This window comes from Melanaphis sacchari, unplaced genomic scaffold, assembly GCF_002803265.2.
Source record: "Melanaphis sacchari strain LSU unplaced genomic scaffold, SCAv2.0 Contig564_pilon_pilon, whole genome shotgun sequence".
Lineage (NCBI taxonomy): Eukaryota > Metazoa > Arthropoda > Insecta > Hemiptera > Aphididae > Melanaphis > Melanaphis sacchari.
The window spans coordinates 18,962-45,699 of NW_020271393.1; the positions used below are offsets into that span (position 1 = coordinate 18,962).

The following is a 26,738-nucleotide window of genomic DNA, read 5'->3' on the forward strand; positions in this document are numbered from 1 at the left end:
CGTGCAAAAGAAGGCTTGGATACATGGTCACACTAGAGTATTAGATAATAAATTATAGAAAGAAGCTCGCTTATAGACGAAGGACTAGTAATATTAAACAAATAACAATCAAAATAACTGTTTACTTACCGTTGTTTCGAACGATTTGGTTACATGATTATTATCGCTGTCAAAAATATTTTATTCGAAAAATCATCAAGCATACATTATTCACGCGTAATACGAACGTTGTTGTCGTAATATGGGACGGTAAACAATATTTAAAAATTAAAAATTAAAAATATAAAAATTATTGTTAAAATCCGTCGGACAAGAAATAAATACAGACTAAATAAAAACGTTCTGTCGAATAGTGAATTATTTAGGGTTACAGAATGAAAAAAATAATAATAGTTCAGTGTTCAGACGCCCAGACAAAACGTAATTTTACAGGTAGGCGTGGTAATTTGTCTTTTTACAACATGTTGTACTATAGTGTAGCTATCGCGTACTGTACTTTATTCATCACAGAATAGAAAGGCCTTGGGAAGGAATCGTTCTTAAACACAGCGATGAACAATCGAGAAAAAAATTCCGGCTTAATTAATTTGGACTAAAAAAAAAATAATATACCCGGAGCGCGCAGCACAAGTAGCCAACTTCTATAAATTCCGATGACAAACACCTGATTACTGATACAATGTATGCGCGCGACCAAATTTGAAAACAATTTGCTAACAATATATCAATAGTGGGACGTGATCAAATGTACAAGATTAGCCGACGTTGTGTATAAATATATGTAAAAAAACTTCATACATATACGCTTGGCATAGCAGTTAAACATAATAACAATATTTGTTGATAATTTAAATCGCACTTTACACTGTCGTTTTACTTTATCTTACAGATTTAAAAAGTTATTAAAATTATAAGCAGGCTATAGTTTAGGGATACAAGAAATAATTTTCACTTAAAATACCTTCCTAAAATGTACAAACAATAATATATTCAATTGTATTAAAAGCGTAATTGCTTAATACTGGAATTATTTTTCTACGTACATAATGCTTATGTATTATATTAATAGATGCTTCGAATAGTCGAATAATATATAAACATGTAGGTATACCAAATATCGAGTTAATCAGTAATCATTAACAACGGTATTGCAATAAATTTTCAAAGGAAAAAAAATCATACAATTATTATTATTCGAATTAAGCAATTATTTATTTTTATTGTGATTTTTTTTATTATTAGACGATTGAGCTACAAAATAAAATAATTTTATTTACAATAACCAATTACAATATTCGTAATAACATTTGAGTTTGTTCGTATATGTGCACTAGAAACTAGAAACATGATATTAAAAAATCCAAAGAGCAAGTGGTAGACAATCGTCTAACTTTGCTCACTCTGGCACAGAACAATGCTAGATTTTGATTATAAATGGTAAACAACTAAACAGTAATAAATTTATCTTAAATAAAACATTTTATTATCTTATCGTTTCAGAAAGACGACGTTAAGCAGATTTTGAAAAAGTTAAAAGAATATTTAGTATTGATGTCTAACAAAATAATAGATGACGAATAAATAAATATAAATTTAAATTTTTTCTAATTGAAAATGGTAAATCATTTTGTTAATTCTAACACCAAAAAAAAATTAAATATAGTGCATGAAAAACGCCGCAACATAATATATATGTTAATATACATTGCATCATATTTTATAGGTATTTTTATTAAAATGTTTTAGTTATAAGATTATTTAAAATAACATTTTAAATTGAACTTTAATCATATAGGTGCATAACAATTAAAAACAAAACAATAACTATTAAATTCCATCCTACGATTTAAATCAAAACAATACATTTTGTGTATCATCTACCAAAATAATTATTATTTTAAAATAGTAAGCTTATGCAAGTATTAACAGAGTTGATAAATGAATATTAATTATTATGTGTAAAATTATCAAAAGTGTCAAACAAGCCTTTTGTTTCAAAATACAATTACTAATAACTTATCTGACTTTTTTGAATATAATATTTATTGCCAAAGTAAATAATGATCATTAATTATTATACAGTTGAATCACAATAACTCAGTAGTCCAAAGGAAACAAGGGAACATTTTTCTAAGTGATAATTGTCATTTTTTTAGTTATGTAACTATATAATATTTTATTTACAATTAAATATTTTTCACTAAAAATGAATTAATAATGTTGGCCTAATGACATATTATTATTTTCATTATTTTTTATTATTTTTCCGTGTATAGTTATTTAACATATCATTTATATTTGATACTGATAACTTATTGTTTTCTGTGTTGTTATAAAATAATATAATTCAATGTTTGTTTATAGACATATAAGTCCCTCATAAATTAATTAAAGATAAGTTAGCCAAAAATTTTTAAACTAAACAACACGCTAAAATTTGTATGAAATACATAATAACTTATATATTATAGATATTTTCAATTAGGAATAACTCATCAGTTAAACTATGATCTTTTCTGAGTTTTTTTGAACTCGATAGTAATTTTATTATTTATGAGTACAATAATGACTATAATAAATAATAATATATTTTATGATGAACATCATTAACATAGCAAAGAGGTGATCAACACATAAATTTACAAAATCCATGTTATCTTAATAATATGTATGTTAAATTATTTATTTATTTTAGATAAACTCAAAGAATATAAATCATCATCAAAAACTATCATAAATGATAACAAATTGTCGATAATACTTAAAATAATAATAATTTGTTTGTTGATAAATTATTTACAAAATTACTAAACTAATCAATCACTAATGTCTAAGTTAGATTAGGCGAACTTATTCCCTATTAGTATCTAAACTTAAGCATTTTAAATTTATTAGCTCATAAATTATTATACATTCTATATAAAATATGTAGATATATATTATATTAAAAATGACCAAAGTTTAATGAGTTTGAGTTTATAATAATTGAAATTATCAAATGTATATCGAAATATTATTTTTATTATATAGACGTTGTATACAAAATACGTTAATTTATAATTGTTTATAATACCGTCATAAATAGTATAGTTCTAAAGTTTTAACTTAAGAGTCTTAATCCTTGGTAACATTGAAGTTAAATACAAGTAACTGTTTAAATTTAATTATAAAAGACACTGTAAAAGTAAGTTTTAAATTTATTTTGCTTTGTTTATTAATTGGGAAGAAACTTATCACTTTACTGAGAATAGCTTTAAGTGTTCGATAATAGTTCTTATTGTAAATTTATAATACACTATTTACAATGTATATTTATTAAAATACAACTAAACTCTTCTTCCAACTCGTCAAAATTAAAAAATATCTATATAATGTATGCTTATTAAATCAAACTTTTATTTGAACATTGAAAAATATTATTACTTGTTATCCTCGTTTAATTTTATGCATTCTTGAGCACACAATGCAAACAGTAATAATACTTAAAAGAAACCATATACTTCCATACATTTCATAAAGATTTATACTATTTTTAAAACTTGTTTTTTACAACCATTTCATGAGATCATATTGCATGGTATACAGTTCCACTTTTGTCGAATAATAAATGTAGATAAGTATTAAAAAGTATCTATGTATTAACATTTTTCTATATTGAATGGATAAGTAAGCTTTTAATTTTTATAAACATTTGATAGCATTTTTAAAAAATGAAAATTTTTTGTTATATAATATTTTAGTTATTAATAAAATTAATTTAACTCAATTTAAAACAAAAACTTTAAAATATAATTTAAAATAACTTAACCTTTTTACTTATCTAAAAAAATTGGTTTTATGATTTTCTAGGTATGTGAAAATACCTATTGTTTTTATGGCAGATATTTACTATGAGTAACCGGGTGAAAAAACTTCAATATAATTAAAAAATATTTTCAGTACATTTTTCATAAATAATACCAATTAAATATAGCGAATAATAACAATAATAATTTACATACCTTGTTTAACAAATCGTTTGGTACTAATTTTTGTAATGAAATATAGTTGTTTTGTGTGCATTCGATAAACCTTTTCAAATCATTGACGGCTTCTTTTACTTTCTCGGATAAATCCTAAAAAAATTAATGAAAATTAAATATTACTAATATATAATCAACAGATTTGTGTAAAAATTAACTACTTATGTATGATAAGAACAAAAAAAGATATATCTAATAAATCACAATACCAAGGTAATAAATAACATTGTTTAGTTGGTAACAAGAGCTATTATATAAATATAAACAGTTTATATACTTATCAAAATAATTAAACTAACTTAATTAAAACTAAAAATGAGTTTTATTGAAATTTGAAGAAGCAATTTTAAAGAATCTCTACATAGTAAAATTTAAATGTTATGTATGTTCATTGCATGTAAAGTCATGACGACTTGTTCATTCAGTGTAATTTCTGTTGCAATAATTGATAAATTGCCATAATATTTTATGATATTATACTAAATATTTATGAAAAAATCAGAATATTTTCACAATTGCAAACAAAATTATTGCCTTTTCATGAACTTACATCAAATTCTTTCTGAGTTTGTTCAGTGTCTCGAGAAAATACGTAAAAATATTCCACTTTAGGTTTGAGATTATTCAGGGAAAACTCCAATTTGTCTAGTTGAGTTTCGACTTTGGTGAAATCATCCAAATTTACTTCAAATTGACTGAATTCGTTGTTCAATTGATTCGCAAGTCTGAAACACAAATGTTTAAAACGCACTGGAATATACTGGATTAAAATCGCAAACTTTCGCCACTACACTAGAAGGCACACACTAAAAATGCCAACAGTTTATTATTGTAAATCTGGTTACATATATTCCAGTGCTATATTTAAACATATAACTTTTGGAAACGACCCAATTATTTAAGACTAAATTGTAATGATGCGAATGTTTTATTTTAGTCGAGTGTTTTGAGTAGCATTTTGTACTAAAAAAATTTGACGATATTATGAAGTCTGAGATTATTACGACCGCCAATTTATTATACAAATATAAATCAAATAATATTTACATTTTCCTCACGCAGTGTTTAGAAAATATCCGAGCAAATAACAATTAAATATTAATTTAGTAAACTCGCAATTTTATTTAATTATATACACCTATAATACTTAAAAAATAGTTTTTATTTTACTATATTTTTGTCACAGTTTGATGATGATTTATACATTTTTGTTTATAATAACTAAATAGAAAAATAGAGAAACCGGAAATTATAACTCTATGGTAGAGTTTATGCCTATCAATTAAAAATAATTTTTTATATGATTTTTTATATGATTTTTGGAGGTTTTAAAATGATACTTTTTAAAAATTCAAATTTAAAAAAAATATATTTGAGAAAAAATAATTGTTCTTCACATTGTTTTAATTTTAATTATGATAATTACATTTCAACCATAATTTTAACTATTATAATAGCAATCAAGAACAGAAGATAATTTTCAGTAAACTTTATTTATGGTATGTGTAATATAACTGATTTACATGTTGAAGCTTATTTTTAATACCACTACTGTAAGTTGCTCAAATAAAAGTAAAGTAGCAAAATTTTCCTCAATTCCTTGTTGAAAAATAAAATATGTAATTTAAAATTGAATTGCTTACAAAACTTTTATTAATTACAATTATGGCGAATCGGAGTAGTATTGAGTTTTGACGAGTTCCTGTCCGTTATGAAAATATGAACCCCTTAAATATAATATAAGTATAATGTACATCAATATGCATGACTAAAAGATTGAAGTATAAGTAATAAATACATTTTCTCAGAAAAATAATGATTTTTTTTTTTAAATTATTAAAAAAGAATTATTATCATTGTGTAAAACAAAATACATATTTCTTCAAGATAGCTTTCAATAACAATTTATATATGTCAAATGTACCCATTTTTTATTTAATGTAGTAATTTATTTCTCAGTTCTTTACAATACTTCATAATAAAGCAATTTTTTCCTATTTTAAGTTTATTTTTAAAAAACAGTATTATTCAATTAAAAAAAAAAAAATTAAAAAATATACTTCACAGATAAATATTGAATAAAATTAAAAAAAATACAAATTCAATGTAAAATTTAATTGTTGACAATTACATACAACCCTTTATTTAGAATTATTTTCTAAGTGTCCATGCTGTAGGTAGGTACTTTAATAAATAATTATCGAGAAGCTCACGCATTCACGCAGCTCGTACACAAATACTTCCCATATTACCTGAAGTTCTTATAATAAACACACTATTCAGAATCCTAATTATTTATTATAATTTATAAATTAATTTTTATGAAATGTTAATTTTTATTTTTGTATTGTTTTAATTTAGTTTGCTAAAATATTCTGTAAGATTATAAAAATAAAAATATGCACTAATTATATCACTATCTTCACAAACAAGTAATAAAAAATAAAAATAAAAAATTTATGCTGAGGTTACTTGACATTTTCGTATTAAATATCATACATAAAATAAACGCTTTCTTACAACAAATATGTAAATGTATAAACACCTTAACCGCTATGGATGCAAATGTGCAATACATAATAATACAATAATATAATGGTAAATATTGAATATCTATCAATTTATACTTTACTGCAAGGACACGGATTTTAATAATTTTGTTATTTTTCCTTAATGATAAATCTTTTTTATTTTTTATTCTCGAAATTGTACTTTTCATGCTTTACGTTTCAATTTAAATGAAACGAAAATAATTTGATGCGATAGTAATTGCATTATATACTACAAGAATATATATCAAATTTTCGTAAGTTTTATTCATAATTCATACAGTTTTAAGCATATTACGTGTTATTATTTAGATATAAAATTATAAAAGCTGTAATACACAATGTATTACGTCTTTGAAGAGTATGACACAATCAATTATGTAGTCTCATGTATTAATTGTCTGGCAGTGTGCCAATGTGTTAGAATTTTTTTTTTGAAAAAACAATATGTACTGCGGGATGAGTCATAAATATTATATTGTATAAACTAACATTATTACACATAGTTACAATATTTATGCACATTATACCGGAATAAAGAAATATTGTATATTTTATAAAAATAACCGAAGTAATACATTACGAAAAAAAATTATTTACTTTTAAATTCAAATGTATTTTTATGTCGAATAATTGATAGGAATTACCTGTTTAATATTATTAAATAAATTAATTAAATATTATACATTTTCAATATTCTTAGTTGTTATATTATATAATTTGAACAAGCATTATACTTGTATACCTACCATAGCTGTTGTAATAAAACAAAAAATGTTGGGTTAGTCTACAATAATTCATTAACTACCAACTACTAACACATTGGCTAGCTCTGTCAACGTAATGTAACAAGTTATTTTTATATTTTATGGTACCTGGATATAAATTAAAAATTAGTTATAGGTATTACCAGTGTAGTGTTGGAGTATTATTTCATTAAATATTATAGAAAAATATTATTCAATTTGAAAAAAAAATCTTACCCTTTAACACCTAGGTCAATATTACGGTTAATATAAGTAACATTGACCTATAATCAATAAATAAATAGTTAATTTTAAAACAAATGTAAGATGTATATAGTAAAAAAATCTAACGTGTATATACATGATAACTTTGATGCTCTAAATGTTATGAAATGTACTTAATAATAAAACTAATATAATAACATTTAATTATAAATGACTGATAAGTTATTTCTAAAGTTATAAAGGTAGTTAATTAATCAATCAATTGTAAACATAGTAAATAGATATTGATGTAAAGGTGAGTATATCGTATTGAATTAGTATAATCAATTTTAAATGATCATCCAATATCCAACTCTCTAAATTAAATAAATCAAATTAATCACACTAATAAGATAAAAATGAGTTATAACAAAATTTTCTTTTTACCAAAATCCTTATTTAATTAATACTTAACGCTCTAAAACTGAAGATTTTTTAAGAGCCAAGATCATGTCAGTTGTCAATATATAATACAAACGTTACAATATTTGATATAATTACATCCTTCTATTTAAATAGTAAAAATTATATTGTCAATATAACTTGTAAGTCGGTCAACTTACTTAAAACACGTTCACATTTTAAGTACACTAACATCACTATATGCATTCGAAACGTAATTGTTTTAGATAATTTAAAACTGTAAACTATTTTCCTGCAAGGGAGTTTTAAATTTAATAAGGATATATTATTTATATTATATAGTTAATAAATAATATGTAACTACATAAAAATATGTATTATAATACTTAGTGTGTAATAGAATTTTTTTATTTTACTTAATACCATTCAATACCAATAGATAATAAATCTAATATAGGTTCTTTCCGTGTGTGGTGGGGCTTGACGAGTCCGTCTGGCTTTTAGCTAATATAGGTATTATGTAAACGTTAAAAATTGTATTTACTATTTTAAAATTACCGTAAATACTATAATAGTTTAATAAACAGAGAAAAATATTTTATTTTAATTATATAAATATAAAATAATATAACTTACAATTCATATTTATTGGTATGCGATTTCATGTCATCTTTCAAAGCAGAAAATGCGGGATGGGATTCAGAAGTTAAAAAATTGAGAACACTCTCACCAATCGGCATAATATTTCTAAGTTGATCGCCACAAACATCCAAGTTTTCTTTTAGTTTCTAAAAAAAAAAATCATCAATCTCAATATGCAATTAGAAAAATGCATATTGTTTAAACTTACGCGGAGTGTAACTAATGACTCAACTAATTGATCTTTCGATCTAATTACTTGATCAACATTCATTAAAGCATCTTTTATGCGAGTAAACTCAGTTTCGATTTTCCTACACTCTTCTTCGATATTTTTCCATTTATCACCCATTTCGGTCACTAACATTATTCGAGATGACATTTTTTTTTCTAGTTCCAACCATTGTTTCGTAAGAAAATTGGTTTCAGATTGGATTTCATCGTTGGCAACAAACTGTTTTGATTTATTTAGTAATAAATCCAGTTCGTCTTGTTGACGCTAAAAATGCAAAATATTAATGCTATTAATTAATGATTACAAAACAACTTAATAATATACACATCGCTTACAAGTAAATCGTTTTGCACTAATGTAATTTTTTCAACATTGAAATATAAACCAGCTAAGTTTTGAATAGGATCTTCGTAGTATTTACAGCGATCTAAAATCGATGATACTTTGTCGACAACACTTTTATACTCTTTAAAAAGACTAAATTCATCTTTCATTTTTTTCTGAACGACTTTAGCCGAATCCATTACATCGTCAAAGTCTTTATTGAAATCCCGTTGTTCTGTCGTTAGTACATCGTTTTGTTGAGACGTTAAGGATGGTCTGATTTTATCTATTGAATGTTTAATTTTCTTTGTGACTAAATCATGAATAGTTTTATCACCGAAAAATGTCTGAAAAAACAATATTTAATAAACACATCAATCCAAAAATTCAAACTAGTTCTGTACATACTTGTAAATGTTCCAAATTTGAAACTATACTTGTGTAATTATTTTTGTCTTCTTCAATGGATTTTAATTTTTGTTTAGCTTCATTAATCCACAATATAAATTTATTCTTTAACTGTTCGTAGTCTATACGATAGTCTTTATTTATGATTAAGTATGTTTGTCTGTCTTGCAATTCTTTTGGTATAGTATTTAAAAATGAGCTAGCTTCACTCAAACATTCAAGCATTGTGCTGTCTTCAATAGTTTCGTTTTGAGCTGTTGAATGTATCGTTTTCAATCGAGATAAATGCTCATCAACCTTTAACTTTAATTCCTAAATAAACAAAAAAAATAAAAACACATTAGATTTCAAATGTACCCAAATAGGTATCTATTTAATATTAAATGTATAAACAATATTTAGCTTTTAAGTAAAATGATAGAATGCATATCTTATTCAAGTATAAGTAATGAGTAGGACCTAATTTATATGCAAATAAATATTCTTCTACAATTCGCGTGGAATATTGTTAATTATAAATATCAGCGTTTTATAATGTGTAGATTCTATGATTGAATTTTATTTTTTATATTTGAATAAAAGTGAATATAATATCCAATTTAAGTTTATCTCCATAACCATTATTAACTCGCTGAGATACATGATTTAAAGCAGTAATTTACTATGAGAAATATTTCAATGAAGTAAAATGTGTTATCAACGCTTGTGACCAAAACGAAGCGAAGTGTATCAAAAACATACGTAGTTTATTTCATAATAAAGAGTTGAAAAACGAGCTTGCTTTATTACAACATACTTTTAGTGTTTAATAGGTACAATAATATAACTATAAAAAACGAATGCTACTTTAAGAAATAGCCTATTACATAAAGAAAATATTAAAAGTAAGATCAAAGAAGGAGGGTAAGGGATAGATTTATCCACGATTATCCAAAAAAAATCGATAGTAGGTATCTATAATCAACGGTGAGATAATGAAATGTGACAAAGACGAGGACTGTCGTCAGTTGTAGATTTATCTAGTTTTAAACATACACCAACTGTTTCTTGTGACACGGAAAGAAGTTTTACCAATTACAAAAGTATGCTTTTAGATAATCGTAGAAGTTTTCAATTCAAAAACTTGAAATCGATTTTTATAACTTCTTGCTGATACTCGTTTCATAATAATTATTTAAAATAAATAAAATAGGTAGTGTAATATTAAACACAATTTCATATAAATAATGTTATTCTTAATTTTATATAATATCCTGTAATACTTTTAAACACAATGTCATAGAAAAAATGTTAATTTGTATATTTTTAATAATATATTTTTTTTACACATATTTGAATTATGTAATACTATAATATTTATTAGCATATCGTTTATTAATTTGTAAGAAAAATAATCTTGCATATTTTATAGATTTTTATTGCATATATATCCGGACCCTATTAATGAGTTTATAAATGTAGTGTAACATTTATATTTAATAATATTTAAATGTAACCAAGTACTATAAACTATGAAGGCCATGCAGGCCCGGTTAAGTGCCTGTATGTTCTACAGCACAGTGGGCCGTATACCTCGATTTTGTAATAAAATACTTGAATTTTTTTAAACAATTAATGAGCAAAAAAAAAAAAGGGTCTTGTTTTATATTGTATCTATGGGCCTATAGGCTGCTATTTTACTGAGAATAGTAGGCCGGTATTCTCTCAGTTCGGGCCTAAGGCCATGTATATTTTATGAACAATTTATTGATTAGTATCTACTTACTATTATTTTTTTATATAAAAAAAAAGGTTACATTTTACACAGGTAAGTACCTAATAAAATAAATTGAAATCCTAAAAATTCTCTTTAACTTATTGAAAAACTAATTTGATATTAACCATAAATTACACTATGATTTTATTGAATTTATCTAATTATTAAACAATGCCTACGTCATGAAAAAAACTATTCAAACAGTATTCTATTACTTTTGAACAAGTATTATAGTTTTATCCTAGTTTCTTAATATGTATTCCAATGTGTTCAAATTATTTAAAATAAAATAATATTACCTCATGTGCTTTTAAATCGGTTTCAACACTATCAATATTAATTTCAAGTAACGGTCTGGATTTAATGAGAGCCTCGTTTTCATGTATCCAATCTAAAACTTGTTCTAAATCAGAAGCAAGTTTAATGTGTTCAGCTGCAGTAGTTTCAAGTTTTTGTCTTTCTTTTTCTACAGCTTTTCTTAAAGTAAGCAATTGTTGTTTTAATGATTGCAACTGCTGAGTTATGTTGTTATGATCAAATGCAGAACCTACTTCAGCAATTCTTTCACCTTTATCTGTTGCCAACAGGAGAGTTGCTTCACACTCCTGAATCTTAACTGTAACCTTTAATATATTAAATAATAATTAATGTAGAACGTATTGTAAGTATTCAAGAAAAATATAAAAACCTCATCAAATTGTTTGATTTTGTTTTGAATAGTGTTTTCGGATTTTCCAATCTCACTGACCACACTAGAATATTTTGTAAGAAACATGACAATATCTGCAATTAATGTCATAAACTGTTCATGAAGATGTAACAATTGTCTAAGTTTTGATAGTTGTTTTTCAATAGTATTGATTAGATCTTCTTGCTGCTTAGCAATTTCATTAAGTGATTCATTATCATTATCGCTAAATTTATCGTTCCATTCTTTTAGTTCTTTAAACAATGTCTGAAAATGAGAAATTTCATAAATAACTGTATACAAATTCTAAATTTATAGACTTACTTCATACGACTTTATCATATCTTTAACATCATCCATACTACTTCCCACTGGACGATCAAGCTCTTGCAAGTTTGACTGAACTTTTAGAATCATTTTCTTACTTTCTTCTATGGTTTTTGAAATATTTTTAATTTTTTCTAAATACTGTCCAATCATTTCAATTCTATCTTTAATCATGGCTTTTGTTCTTTTTTGACTGTTTTCTAATGATAAAATTTGATCGCTAATTTTTAATGTATCTGGTTCGCACAGTACCATTTGTTCACTAATTATTTTAAGTTGTTCAATAGTATGATCTATTTCAGAACTGCGTTTATTAAGATCATCATACTGTAATATGATTATGTATTAACAATAAGTTATTTGAACATTTTTATTTATATAATATGTGACATGCAAAAAATATTTATAATACCTATTAATGAATTTTAAAATTAAAATGAAAAATTTACCTTTTGCAGTTGATCTTCCACAATATTTAAACTTGATAGACGAACATCAGCAGACATGATCACTTCTACTTCACTAAACCATTGCTGACATAAATGAACACTATTTTCAACATTTTTCCTATTTTCTAAAATAGATTTTGCTTTTTCTTCAACAAAATCACTCATATTCTCAATTTGTTTAGTCTTATTTAAAACATCTAAAAATACAACATATATTCATTAAACTTAAATAAATAAATAGGTACATTGATTGTGCTTAATTTAACAAAAATTACCATTTAAGACTGATTGTATTGTTGAAATATTGTCTCTATCACAAAAAGTAGATAAAACTTGACTATTTTTTTCCAAATCCGATAATTTTCCATCTTTAAAACTTTGAATGTCTGTTTTGAAATTCTATTAACATTTATTTTAATTAAATAAGTTTATCGATCATTTTATACATATTAAATTTAAAAAATCTTACTAAAATTGTTTCAACATTTTTCTCAGCTATGATTAATTCTAAAGGTTCAAGTTTATATTTATCTGGTGAAAGATCTTTTTCACTGCGATCTAACCACACATTACATTGATTGAGCAAGTTTTCAAACTTTTGACTGGCTTCATGCATACTCTCAATTTTTAATAAATTTTCATTTATTTCTAGAAAAAAACAATATTTTATGATTTCTTAAATTATTGTAAAATTTAGATTAAGTAGTTTTTAAAATGCAAAGAATATATTTGACTTACTTGTTTTAAAATTATTCAATTTGTTGATAGTAGGCTTGTATAATTTTTCTTCAAGGTTATTGTACTCTATAGGCTCTGATTCAAGTTCTATAGCATTGAGTTTAACTGTAAGTGAATCAATTAAAAACATTTGTTTTGTCTCTACTTCTTTATTAATATTTTTCAAATCAATTAACTTCTTTTTAACATTGTTACTATCATAACTAATTATATTATTTTCATCCAACAGTTTTGATTTTTCATCTATCCAATTAATAATTTCTTCTATTTCTGATGTTACATAAAGTAAATTTTTTTTGGAATTTTCTAAGATTTCATATTTTCTTTCCATTCTTGTCCAAAAGTCTCTATAACGCCTATCAGCTGATTTCATCTATAACAAAATAAAATTATATGTTTTTTTTAAAGTTGTTAGGTATAGTTACAAATACAAATATAACACAAATAAAATAATTCACATGATTAAAGCCATAGTTTACTTAGTAGTAAAAAGTGTAGAAAAATAAAATATAACATAAATACCTGATCATCAAGTAACTGAGCATCTGATGTATTGACTACTTCTTTTAAATGTTGACAGTTCAATCTTAAATTATTGATAAGTTTTTCTCCATTATTAATATAATCTTCTTTGATGCTATTAAACAGTTCTAGTTTTTGTTGACAAGTATTTCCACTGCCCTTTTCCAAAGATTCAATACACTTGGACAAATTATCAAACCAATTTTGTAAATCTGTTTCACTATTTTTGTAAACTGACAATAAGTTTTGATCAAATTGTTTTTTCAGAAGGATTTGATTTATCTATAGCAAATAAAAAATTATTACTATTTAATTTATAATATTTATTAAATTTCAAAAATAATTTTTAGTTTAACATTTTCACAATAACTTTTAAATTGTTATATTTTTTTAGTTAGGTAATTACTAAACTTACCATATCTATCAAATTATCTAAATCAATAACAAGTTTATCAGGTGGATTATCTGATACTAATTCAGCTACTTCCAATTTTTTATCATTAACGTTTTGTAACATTTCGTTTAAATTGGTTATTTCTTGAGTAGTTAAGTCTATGTTAATCCTAATTGGTTTTTCCTTCATTTTGTTCAGAATAATCATTTCTTCTTCAATCCATTCATAAACTATTGCACGCTGGTTGTGTTTATTTTCCAAAATTGATATCATATTGACCAATTCATCAACAAAGTTTTGTACCTACAAAAAATAATTACTACTATAATCAAATTTATATAAAAAATATTGTATAATAATTCTTCATATCATGCTATTGAATCAATAACTTTATATTAACATAATACTGTATTAATACAATTTTAAATAAAGAATTTAAAAAAATTAAGGATACACACAATTTGTTAACAATCAATATAAAACATAATTACATACATTATCAGTAAATGGAATTAACAGTTTAGGCATGCCTGTGTCTTCTAAGTGTTCAAGCATAGATACCAGTGTTTTAGAAGGTTCACGTGCCGGTTTGTTTTTCTACATAGCATAAACAACATAAAAAAACAACACTACTTTGTTATATGAAATCAAAAAACTACAAACTTTAGTATTTTTAAACACACAGCTAATCATATTGTTATATTTAAGAAAAGAATTAATTATTTTGTTATAAGTATTAACTTAAAACAATGCTTTTCAAATATTATAATAGTGTACCGTACTGTGCATTACAAGTTACCTGATCGAGATTTTCTTCTAAACGCAAACGGATAGCAATTTCTTGTTCAGGAATCATAGAGTTTGTAGATTCTACAGGACTGCTAGGTCTTGATATACTCGCTACTGCAGCCTCACAAGCCTGTACAGCTAAAGCCAACCTAGTTTTTTCCCCTTGTAACTTATCCAAAAGATCCTATAATATTAAATAATATGAATTAAAGAAAAAAAATCTATTAAGTTAAAATGTTTTAGAATTTTTACTTGTATATTGATTTATTATAATCGGTTTTATTTAGTAACATAGTTTAAAGTGTTATATTGTGTGTGTTCCAGTTCCATTTAGTTTGCCATTTCATATATCAAAATGTTGGGTACATATTCTGAATTTATGTAAATTACAAGTTATGCTTATAACTTTGCTTCACATACAGTTTTTTGTTTTGAAAGATTAAATAAAGATATAAGTTAATGAAAAACTATGGATTATTTTTTTAATTTAAATTTTCTTAAAACAAATTGTTTTAGTTATCAAGTTATTTTTATATTTTTGAATTTTTTTGGAAGTTTTTTAAATATTGAAAATATATGGGGTTATAATACATAACAAAAGAAAACATAGATATATTACCATAGTTAAACGAAAACTAAAAATATGTGTTCAGATTGATTAAATTATTGATAAACCAATAGGTACCTAGGTATCTAAAACAATGTTCTTAGTTCAAAAAAATATTTAATTTAACTTTGTCTTAATTTTATTTTTAAGTGTATACTATATAACTTTTGTTGCTTAACATGCCAAAAAAAAGCTTATAACAATTTATTCTTACTCGGTAAATAGTTAATTGCTCTTTAGCTTCTGTAAGAGACCAATTATCATCTATGGTTTTATTCATAAGTGGTTGGTAATCATCCAAGTTTGACCAAATACTTTCTAACATATCTTCATATTGTTTAAATTTTAATAAAGACTCTTCGAGTCTAGCTTTTATTTGCTGGGCTGTGTTAAACAAAGAATTATAACTATCTTGAATATTACTCAATTGCTGTTCAACTATTGTCTGAATTGATGGTGTAGATGCAACATAACGTTCTATTTGAGTTTTTCCTTTCGATTTTAAATCATCTAATACTTCTTGATACCTATGAACAAACAAAATAATTAATTAAAATTGTCCTTCATATTTTCAATAAGAATTTATTACTGAATAATTTCATTGAGTAAAACTTGGTGATGTCTTATTTGTTCCTGTGTCTGTTGTCTATTGGTGATATATAAGGAATTATGAGCCATCAACTGAAATGATATTTGTAATAACCATTTTTCAGATTCTTGAAGTGCTTGTAAATAATTAGAATGTTGTGATATTTCACTTTCTAGGCTATCTATACGTTTCAATGTTTTTTCTTTAAGAATATTTTTCCTTGTTTTTAATTGTTGAATATCAGTATTTAGATTATTATTTTTACAGAACTTTGAAAGTTCTTCGGTTTCAATGATAATATGATTGAAATCTGTTTCTTTTTCATCAATCTCATTTATTGAATAATTTAATCTCTCGAGAAGCGTTTTCATTTCTCCAATGTCTGCTTTAAAATCATGCTTTTTAGTAGTTTTAGATTCTAATGAGCTTAGCCATTTCTCAAGATTATCTTTTGCTTCATTGTTTTCTTCCCAGCGAGCTTGGAGAGATTTTAAATGTGCAATAACAGAATTTAAATCAATATTTAAACTGTTCCAACTGTTATTTAATTCTTCCATAGCATTAACTAATGTGTTTCTTTCTGCAGCTAATGTGTTGTTCAATGCTTTGGTAAAAACTTCCTGCATACCATTCATTAAATATTGACCTAAAATTTAAATGTGTAATTTAAACAAAGACCATATAACAGTATTATTGTTGTTTACATGGTAAAATGAAAATTTAATATCATAATGTTAATCATAAAAATATATTTTTGCTTTAAATAATTCAATAGTACCTTCTGTTATTCTAGAAGAAACTAAATGTACTGTTTGTAGTTTGTCTTTTACCCAATCTAAATCACCTTCACCAATACAATCTTGAACTGTACCATGAGCACGATTTAACCATTCTTCGACTTTTTCTTTTGCTGCTATAAATTCAGTATGGTCAGTTAAACTCTTTTCTGCCTTTGATACAAGTCTATAAGACAGTAATAAACATAAATATTACCACATTTTTTAAAAGTTATTCGTAAAAACAAAAACAAAAAATCCTTACCCTTGAGTAATAGTTAATAAAGTTGTATATGATGATTGTATTTTTAATGTGTCATCCCTAACCCAATTACATGCACTCAGTTCCATTAATGATTCACACCGATCAGTAAGTTCTTCAATAGATACATTTTGATTAATGATTTCTTGCAGCCAAAGCTTGTATTGATCTAAATCATCTGGAGTGTATGCTTCGTTTGTCGATGAAGCTGTGTTGACTTTATTTGTCAAATCTGTTTCCCAGTCATTTAATGCCTTATATACTATATTAAAATCATCCCATGCCTTAGCACATTTATTTAATGCTGATTGAATTTCTTTAATAAAATGCTTTAGCTCATCCCAGTCACTGTTTAATTGGTTTTTATCTTGGTTTAATTTATCACAACCTTCTGGTCCAGTACTGTTTTTCAAAGTTTCAATTAGTGTTAAAACATCTTTTATCATTCCTTCGCCACTTTGAGAAGATTCTTCAATATTCTTTAGCTGAGCGATCTTAGAAGCATTAACTTTATAATCACCATGTGTATCAGCACAACTTTGAACTTCAACTCGAGTTTTTCTTAGCCAATCATTTGCATTTATAAACATACTTCTATAAGCTTCATGTTCAGCTACTTGGTTTTCCATAGTCATTAGTTTATTAGTTATCTACCATAAAAATAAAAATAATAATAATACAATATGAATGGTTATTCATGATTTAATATTAATTATTACCATATCAATAAGACTATTATATCTTGATACACAAGTTATTGATTCTGAAGGCGAAGAAGACTTATTGTCAATATTGGCCAATAAGCGATTAACCTATTAATCATTATTTTAAAGATAAAACTTATTTAGATACAATTATATATTTAAATTTATACATACTAAATCATTGTGAGTATTAAGTTCATGGAGAAGAGACTTCAATTTTTCAAATGCAGTTTTCTTTTCACTTAAATCATTTAATGGTCGATCAAGATCATTTCCATTAGTTTTAGAGTTTATATCATCCAAGCATTCATTTAATATTTTTATACATTTCTCTAATTCTTCAAGTTGTGATACTTTTAATGTTAAATTATTATTACAAACCTTTAATATTATAAAATTATATAAATAGTAAAACTTATATTTTGATTACACAAATAAAATTAATTTTTACTAACTTGAATTTTATTAGAAAGTTTGTCAAATTCTTGTCTTAAATTTTCTGTGTCTTCTTCGATTTTAACAACGCCTTGAGGTTCAGTACTTAGAACAACTTTTTCTTTTAATTCCATTATGTATCTTAATCGATTTTGACCTTGTTCAAGTGTTTGCCTTATTACTTTTAAGCTTTGAAGTTTACTCTTCACTTCATTTAAACTGTTAGGTATTTCTTCGCATTCATTTAACTATAATATTCAAATAAAAAAATGTAATAATTGTTTAACAAATTGTTAAGTAAAAATACCTTATCTCGAGTTCTTTCAAGCCAATCCAAACATTCCTGATATAGTGAATTATGTTGCTGATGTTCTTGATAATGTAATTCTAAACGACGCATTACTTCTTTAGCTAAAGAAAGTAATGTATTGTATTTAGTTGTCATCTGAGTGATTGAATTTGATAAACGTGTGTCAGAACATGTTTCCAATAGAACCTGACAAAAAGTATAGTATTACATTAGAATGTTATTCATAAAAATTAATATTTTATAGAAAATATACTGACAGTATTTTTTACAATTTAAAAAAAAATATATATACATATTACATATACATGAAAAATATAATAATTTAAAAATAAATTATATGTGTATATTAGAAATACCTGTGCTTTTCCATTTAAAATATCCAATTCCTTCTGCCAATCAAACAATGTTTGCAAATGAGTTTGGAATTCTTCTAATGTTTCTTTTTTTCCTTCTAAACTTGGCTGCAGTTTATTGTATGATTGAACAAGTTTTTCAGTATTATTCAACCATTCTGTTGCACCTTTAGAGTAGTCATCAAAGTCATTCCATTTATATATGCCATCCTAAATTTAAAAATAAATAGTTAATGATGTACAACTTAATAATTACCAGTTAAAATTAAATGATGATGATTTGTTAAATTTAATTAATTTACTTCTAATAATGCTTTTGTTTTTTGAAGAGTGTCATTGTGTATATCAAATTCTTCTTGAAGCATTACCACTTCTTGTTCAATTATTTCTTTTTCTTCTTCATCAGCAAAGGAACAAGCTTTCTCTGCTTTCTCAAGAGCAAACTCCAATTTGTTTTGTCCTGTGGGTAATTCACTCTGTAATACCTATAACATAACAAATAATTGTGTTATTAAAATCAAAATTCACAATCATTATTATAATTTTAGTACCTTGAATTGAACAGACTTAGCACTCAACATTTCTTTATCTCCTGTTGGTTCAGATATTTTACTAACACGTTCTTTAGCTGACCGTAACCATGCAGCAAAATCATTTCCAGCATCTATGAATTCTTGATGTAATCTAACAGTTTCTTTTTGTCTTTCATAAAGATCTTTTGCTTTGATACTCAATGTATGGTATTTATTAGTAATTTCATTTGCAGGTACAGCCTGCTGCAAATCTTCAGCCTTAAGAGTCACTTTTTGAATCATAGGTTCAAAAGAAACTATGTCTTGAACAATACTATTTGTTCGACGTAATGTTGCTTTACGTTCTCCAATACTTAGAGATCCAAAACCAGCTTGATTTTTTTTTGCTTTTGATACCTAACAATAAATATATTTAATATAATTAAGATTTTAGTTTAGTTATTAAGAAGAATAAATAACTATTCTTCATAGTTCATTGTTAAATTAATAATATTATTGTAATATGCAAGTACAATTCAGGATAAACCATCAATGAATATAATAAAACATTTAGTATTTTTTTAATTAGTTGTTAATAGAGTACCATTGTACCAAGGTAACAAATTAAGAACATACATTTATTTTTATAGATTCAATCTATTAAAATAAATAAATATATTCAATTTTATTTGATATTATGTTAAAAATTAAGGAAAATTGTTGATAGCAGTATCATTAATTTTACTTATTATAACCAGTAAAAAAAATTATAAAATTATTTTAATAAAAATAAAAATTAAGATTCTAATTTATTAGTTAACTTACTTAAAGAGAGAATTTTTAATAATTCTATTTTCATTTTTTAAATATTAAATTATTAATTATTCTTGTATGTAAAATATATTTTATATATATTTAAGAAAAAATCCAATGTTTTTTTTTACATAAAAGTTATTATTATAAAAGCCTGTTAAAAAAATTATATATTTACCTTAAGTTCACAAACTTCGTCAAGTTTAGCTTCACGATCTAAAATCCATTGTTCTAGATGGGAATATGATGAATTATAATCTGCCCATTGTAAGAGGCTCGTTTCAATATGCACTTTCGATGTAGCTATTTTCTTCACAAGTCTATCCCAGTCTACTTGGATTTCTTTTAATTGATTATTTATTAAATCTTTTCCATCAGATCTGGTACTTCTCAGAACTTTTTCCCCAGAATTTACAGTAGAATGAATAATTAATTGACCTTCTTCTTGTGATTTTAATAATTCCTATAGATGTTAATTTAATTTTAATATATTTTTCATTCTGCATAAAATGTAATTGACTTTTACCAAAATGTTATCAAGGCGAGATTGCAAGACTTCTTTACTAGTATTAGCTGTTGTTGTTTCATTTCCACGCCTAATTGCGTCTTTTGCATTATTTATCCACGTTTTAGCTTTTTCTAAATAATTTTCATACTGTAAATGATGTTCAAGGTTTGTCTCAACTTTTCTTTGAACATCCTTTGCCAAATTTACTTGAACCTAAAATATATTTTTTAAGTATATTTTTTAAAATTTATAAATAATTAAATAAAATCAGTTTTAAAGTATTACTTCATAACGAGAGTTAAGATGTCTTAACTGATTATTGACATAGGTTTCAAGATGAGATTTTAAAAGTGGTCCAGAACTTTCATTAAATCTCTCAATATTAGATTTACCTTTTTCTAAATTATCTAACACATCCTATAAAAAAAAAAAAATAATAAAATAAATTTATCTGTAAAAAATGATTTTATAATTTTATATGATAATTATCATCTATCTACCTGTATTTGTTTTACTTGATCAGTTTTTTCTAATACCGTCGCTAATGGTGTATTTTTAATTGCCTTCATAGATATATCAATTTGTTGTAACCAATCTGATAATTTTTCATATTCATCTTTATATTCTCTCCAATGCGTATGAATAGCATGAAGATTATCTTTTTGAGTTAATATATCTAAATGAAAAGAACAAAATTAAATAAATAAATATATATATATATATATAACTAAGGAAGAAAAAGAAGAAATATATATATAAATATCTTTTTCTCGACATACCATCAAATAATTTATTTAATTCATCAGTTATGGATGAAATTTCTTGTTTTATAATTTTCTCTCCATTTTCAGAAGTGCTTGCAATTATAATTCCTCCAATTGTGTTCAAGTTATCTAAAAGCAATTCACCTTGAGCTCTTTTATTTAATAAGGTTTCTAATGGTGTTATCGCATTTTCAATAGCTAATTTATCACTAAGTGGTCGTTCTTTCAGTGATGGTATTTTATCTCGAGATCTATTCAAAAAATTAGATAGTTCCTCGTATGCTTCCTTATAAGTTTTATGATCCTTATATTGTTGCTCTCGTTGATTAAGCAATTTCTAAAATTAAAATTATAAATATTGTTTATTTTATTTATTAATTTTAAATTATACACAAAAATATTAAAATTATTAAATATATTACCTTGACTTTATTTAAAATTTGATCAAACTTATTAAATACTTCTTGTGTTTCTGCCACAGCATTGCTTTGATGTCCTGTTTTTAACATTTCATGTGCTTTTGATTTCAATGAATCTATTTCTAATTTTTCACAGCGGACTTTTTCATCTAAATGCTAAAATAGAATATAAAAATATATTTATTATTTTTATATCTAGGAACTCACTTTCTTTAGAAAGTAATACAGATATGTTACATTATTTTAATTCACTGATAAATTATTGTATAAAATAAATGCGATTCTGAATAAAAATAGTCGTCAGTCTATATTTCTAAGGATATTTTATTATTTATTTATATTGCTTATAGTAATTTGTTTTTTGTTAATAATACAGTAGATTTAATTAATTTTGGTCTAAAATAAACTGTAAAAGTACATTAAATAGTAATAACTAATAATAATTAGTATTATATAATTTCATATAATTTTAGTAGATGTTATTAATTTACAAATCAATACCAATAATATACTGTACACAATATAAATAGCTGAAAATTAATTTTCTACAAATAATATTTTTGAATTAAAACAAAATAATTAAAATTATTATTTTTTGTTTAAATATATAATTTTGCTGAAATATGAACTTAAAATGTTTATATTTGTATATATCACTAAGATTTTTAAGTTTCTGTAAGAACAACTTTTGAAAAATCTTAAATTTCAAACATTATATGACTATAAAAATTGAAAATGTTAATAATATTTAACTACAAAATAATTTACAAATTTTCATGTTAACAAATTTCGTAAAAAAAAAATTTCAAAGGTTTTTGAAATGTATCATCATGTCTATAAATTTTCAACATTTTTAAATTAGTATAAAAATAATTCGTAATATGGTATCTTGTATTACAATTTTAAGATTTATGACAGTATAAAATGTTTTATCAAGACTAAAAAAAATATAAAAATATTCAACAATTTAAATTTTTTATAAATAACTAAAAGATAATTAAAATATTATTTTATATAGAAAATTATAAATTATGTCATAGAATATCAAGGAATATTTCAATTTTCTAACATTAACATTTTTTGAATTACAGAAATCGTTATTTTAAGTATAAACATCCAATGACATCAAAATTTAAAATTTAATTATTTATTATCACTTATAAATTATAAGACATTTAATATGTGGCAAACTTTTTTAGATTTCAAGAATAAAAACACTTCAGAAATCTTATATTAGATTTTAAAATTTTCATAATTTTAATGAATTTTGTAAAAATTTAAACCTTAAATGTTTATAAAAAGAATTGTAATTATGTAATTTTGATAATTATTATTGGAAGAGGGATATAATTATAGCTGATAAAAAACCGTGCCTACAATTTGTTATACTTCATTATACATAAATTAAAAAAAAAAAAAATAAAACATTTCAAATTTCAATAAATATTATAGTCAAACTATTTTAAAAATTACATCACAAATTTATGACTAATAAATGCTTACATAAAATAAATATTTGGTAAATATTTCAAGCGTCTGTGGTAATTAATTTTTGAATCATGATTAGAAAACTAAATGAAAAATCTAATTTTATGTAAAAATATTTGTTTTTAAGGTTTTTCTACAAGAAATTATTCACAAAGTTGAAAATGAAGCATTTTTACTGCACCAATAGATAATGATTGATAAATAAAAAACATTAAAATACATGTTATTATAAAATCAATATATTCTTCATACTACTCAGAATCTAAAAATGCCAAATTTGTAAAATATTTAAAATATTAGTTTTATACATTTAAATAATATAATTATATCCATTATCTATAGTGAATAAAACTTGCATATTTAAATATGGGTATAAAATAATAAGTATTAAATATATTAAAACTTAATTTATACCTATAAAAAAAATAATGTATTTACTTTTAATTTTTCTAATTGATCTCTTTTTTCAGACATAGTTCCTTGAAATTCTTCCAACTCTGGTAATACATCCTCAAATTTTTCTATTATCTTTCCTTCTTGTTTTACATGTTCTAAAAATCCTGACCACCGTTGAATTGATTCATCAATATTTGTCTATATTATTCAATTAAACAAGTATAATTTAACAAAATGTGTGATTATTTAATATAAAGATTATAGTTAAGTATAATATTGTATCTACTTTAGTTTCAACCATCTTTGTTGCTAAGCTGCTCCAATGTTCTTGTAAAGATGTAAGCGATTCATTTATTGATTTGTGTCCTTCAGGCGCAGTATTAGCTAAAACTATTTGAGCTATTTCAATGCAATTTTGGACTTTATTAAAACCATCGTCTTTATACAACAATATTTCCTAAAAAAAAATATATGTTTTCAAATATTATTTTCTGTACATTTTATGTTATGTCCACATTAAAAATTTTAATTTTTGTATAATTTAAGAATATACATTTTATGAATTTCAAACTCATGTTTCATATTCAGTAAATCTTATGAAGTAATTCAAAAACAAATTATACACATTGGTTTTTGCAAAGTAGGTAGCTATTAAATATGTATATTATGGTAGAATACATATTTATATGTTACAAATTCATAATTCAAATAAATATTATAAATTTATAATTCATTTTACTTGAATAACAGTAAGTTTTTCTTCTAAATCAGCTTTACTAGTAGATTTGAAATTTGTACAGCTTGTTAATTTATCGTCCGTAGAATCTAACCAAATAATAGCTTCACTTAAACTGCTTTCAAATTCCAAGTGATTATTTACAAATTGTTGCCATTTTCCAACCAATTCCTTATTAAAAATTTAAATAATTAAAAATACAAATAATAACACATCTATAAAATATGCAGAAAAAATTAAAAAGAGAATTATATTATAATTTTGATTTAAATTTCATATTAAGCAGTTTTCTATTAACTGTTGTTAGTTATATCAAAATTTGTTATGATAATACACATTTGTGAAACCACAAAATAAAATAATTATTAAAATTTACTTTAATTTTCATTGAAAGCTGATGAAATTTCTGAACAATTTCTGTAATCTGGGAATTTTTGGTCGACATTGACATTGTGTATAAGTTTTGGGATTTTTCTGTGATTGAATCAATCTCAAAATCTTTAGCTCGAATCACTCCTTGTAAATCCTAAAATGATTAATTTAAAACGTATAAATGTTTTTAGTAGAGCATTCAAAATTAAAGTAAATATTTAGTATTTACTATGAAAACTATTACCTTAAGTTCTTCAAGCTGAGTTTTCTTTTCTTGCAATGAATTTTTTAAATCAATAGCATGAATTTTATAATCAGTTTCTCGTAACCATGTTAAGCATGATTCTTTGAGTACATCAAATTCATTCCAACTATTAAGTTTATTTTCTAAAGTTTCTATTGATGTTCTATAAAATAAAATTAATATTTTACTGTCTTACAACATATTATATTCATTTAACTAAATGTAATTTAGTTAAAATATTTTTATAACTGTGCAAAAAAAAAGATAAAAATATTAATGGTTTTTAAAATAAGGTTTTATAGAGAATACATTTTCTTGATAATCAGAATATAATATAGTCAAATAATTTATATAAAAAGTATTCAAAATACTTTATTAATAATAATAATAACAATTTAAAAAAAAATAGAATTCAATTTTTTTATTAAGTTTTTTGTTTAATAACACAATTTTAATTTTTTTGAACTTTCCTATAATAGCCCCATTGCTGTGTAGCTTGAAATTTGTTCAAAATATTTTATTTAACACATGCAAAGTCATTAAAAATTTTTATTATTTGTGATAGAAAGGAACATTTATAATATTATAAAAAGTATCCTGTTACCTAAAATTAGTGTCACCTACAGACGCGGATCCAGAGTAATTTTTAGAGAGAGGGGGTATTTTATATTGTGGACATCATACAATATTTTAAATCCAATAATTCTATAATATTATAAATATTACCATAAATTTTTTTTAACATTGCAAAAAATACTCTTTATCTATGAATATTTAGTAAAAACATTTAAAAAATATTAAACATGAATTAAAATATAAATTTATTATAAAAATAATCCAATTTTTTTTTTTTTTGATTTTTAAAAAGCTGTCAATAACTTAAGTGACTAAAATCAATATCACTGTGAATATTTAAAAGCAAGTAGTGGCAAAAATACAAAATAAAACGATTCTGAATAAAGTATTTTTGAGTTATACCAGTAAGCATATTATAAATGCCGGTGATTACAATTTACCATTTATAATATGAAATGACATCAACGCCCAGTAATCATGCAGTCAGTTGACGCAATTAGTAATTACAAAATCATAAATAGAACTATCCATTGAAGTAATGTAATATTTATTATTAGTAAATAAAAAATGAAAATAACAGCCTAAACTAAAATATAATTTTATCATTGTTTGACATATATAATTAATTTTTCGATATTTGGGAGGGAGCAATACGTAATAT

The 26,738-nt window shown here is 23.8% G+C and overlaps 1 protein-coding gene across 1 annotated transcript in view; it reads right to left on the reverse strand.

The window, feature by feature from the left end:
- LOC112599890 (nesprin-1-like) overlaps positions 1-26,738 on the reverse strand; it is a 76,356-nt gene that overhangs the window by 10,837 nt on the left and 38,781 nt on the right. Inside the window, 39 exon segments of the mRNA XM_025347014.1 lie at positions 4,002-4,115; positions 4,573-4,747; positions 8,581-8,732; positions 8,795-9,082; positions 9,154-9,489; positions 9,551-9,862; positions 11,606-11,929; positions 11,995-12,261; positions 12,319-12,648; positions 12,771-12,967; positions 13,046-13,169; positions 13,240-13,418; positions 13,509-13,881; positions 14,031-14,312; positions 14,446-14,727; positions 14,920-15,021; positions 15,224-15,397; positions 16,035-16,347; positions 16,410-17,055; positions 17,188-17,372; positions 17,451-18,097; positions 18,167-18,259; positions 18,326-18,532; positions 18,607-18,834; positions 18,894-19,082; positions 19,253-19,459; positions 19,552-19,734; positions 19,801-20,178; positions 20,753-21,037; positions 21,101-21,295; positions 21,368-21,499; positions 21,583-21,758; positions 21,862-22,183; positions 22,269-22,421; positions 24,192-24,347; positions 24,436-24,606; positions 24,889-25,056; positions 25,262-25,411; positions 25,502-25,664. Coding sequence (XP_025202799.1) covers positions 4,002-4,115; positions 4,573-4,747; positions 8,581-8,732; positions 8,795-9,082; positions 9,154-9,489; positions 9,551-9,862; positions 11,606-11,929; positions 11,995-12,261; positions 12,319-12,648; positions 12,771-12,967; positions 13,046-13,169; positions 13,240-13,418; positions 13,509-13,881; positions 14,031-14,312; positions 14,446-14,727; positions 14,920-15,021; positions 15,224-15,397; positions 16,035-16,347; positions 16,410-17,055; positions 17,188-17,372; positions 17,451-18,097; positions 18,167-18,259; positions 18,326-18,532; positions 18,607-18,834; positions 18,894-19,082; positions 19,253-19,459; positions 19,552-19,734; positions 19,801-20,178; positions 20,753-21,037; positions 21,101-21,295; positions 21,368-21,499; positions 21,583-21,758; positions 21,862-22,183; positions 22,269-22,421; positions 24,192-24,347; positions 24,436-24,606; positions 24,889-25,056; positions 25,262-25,411; positions 25,502-25,664 — 9,358 coding nt within the window.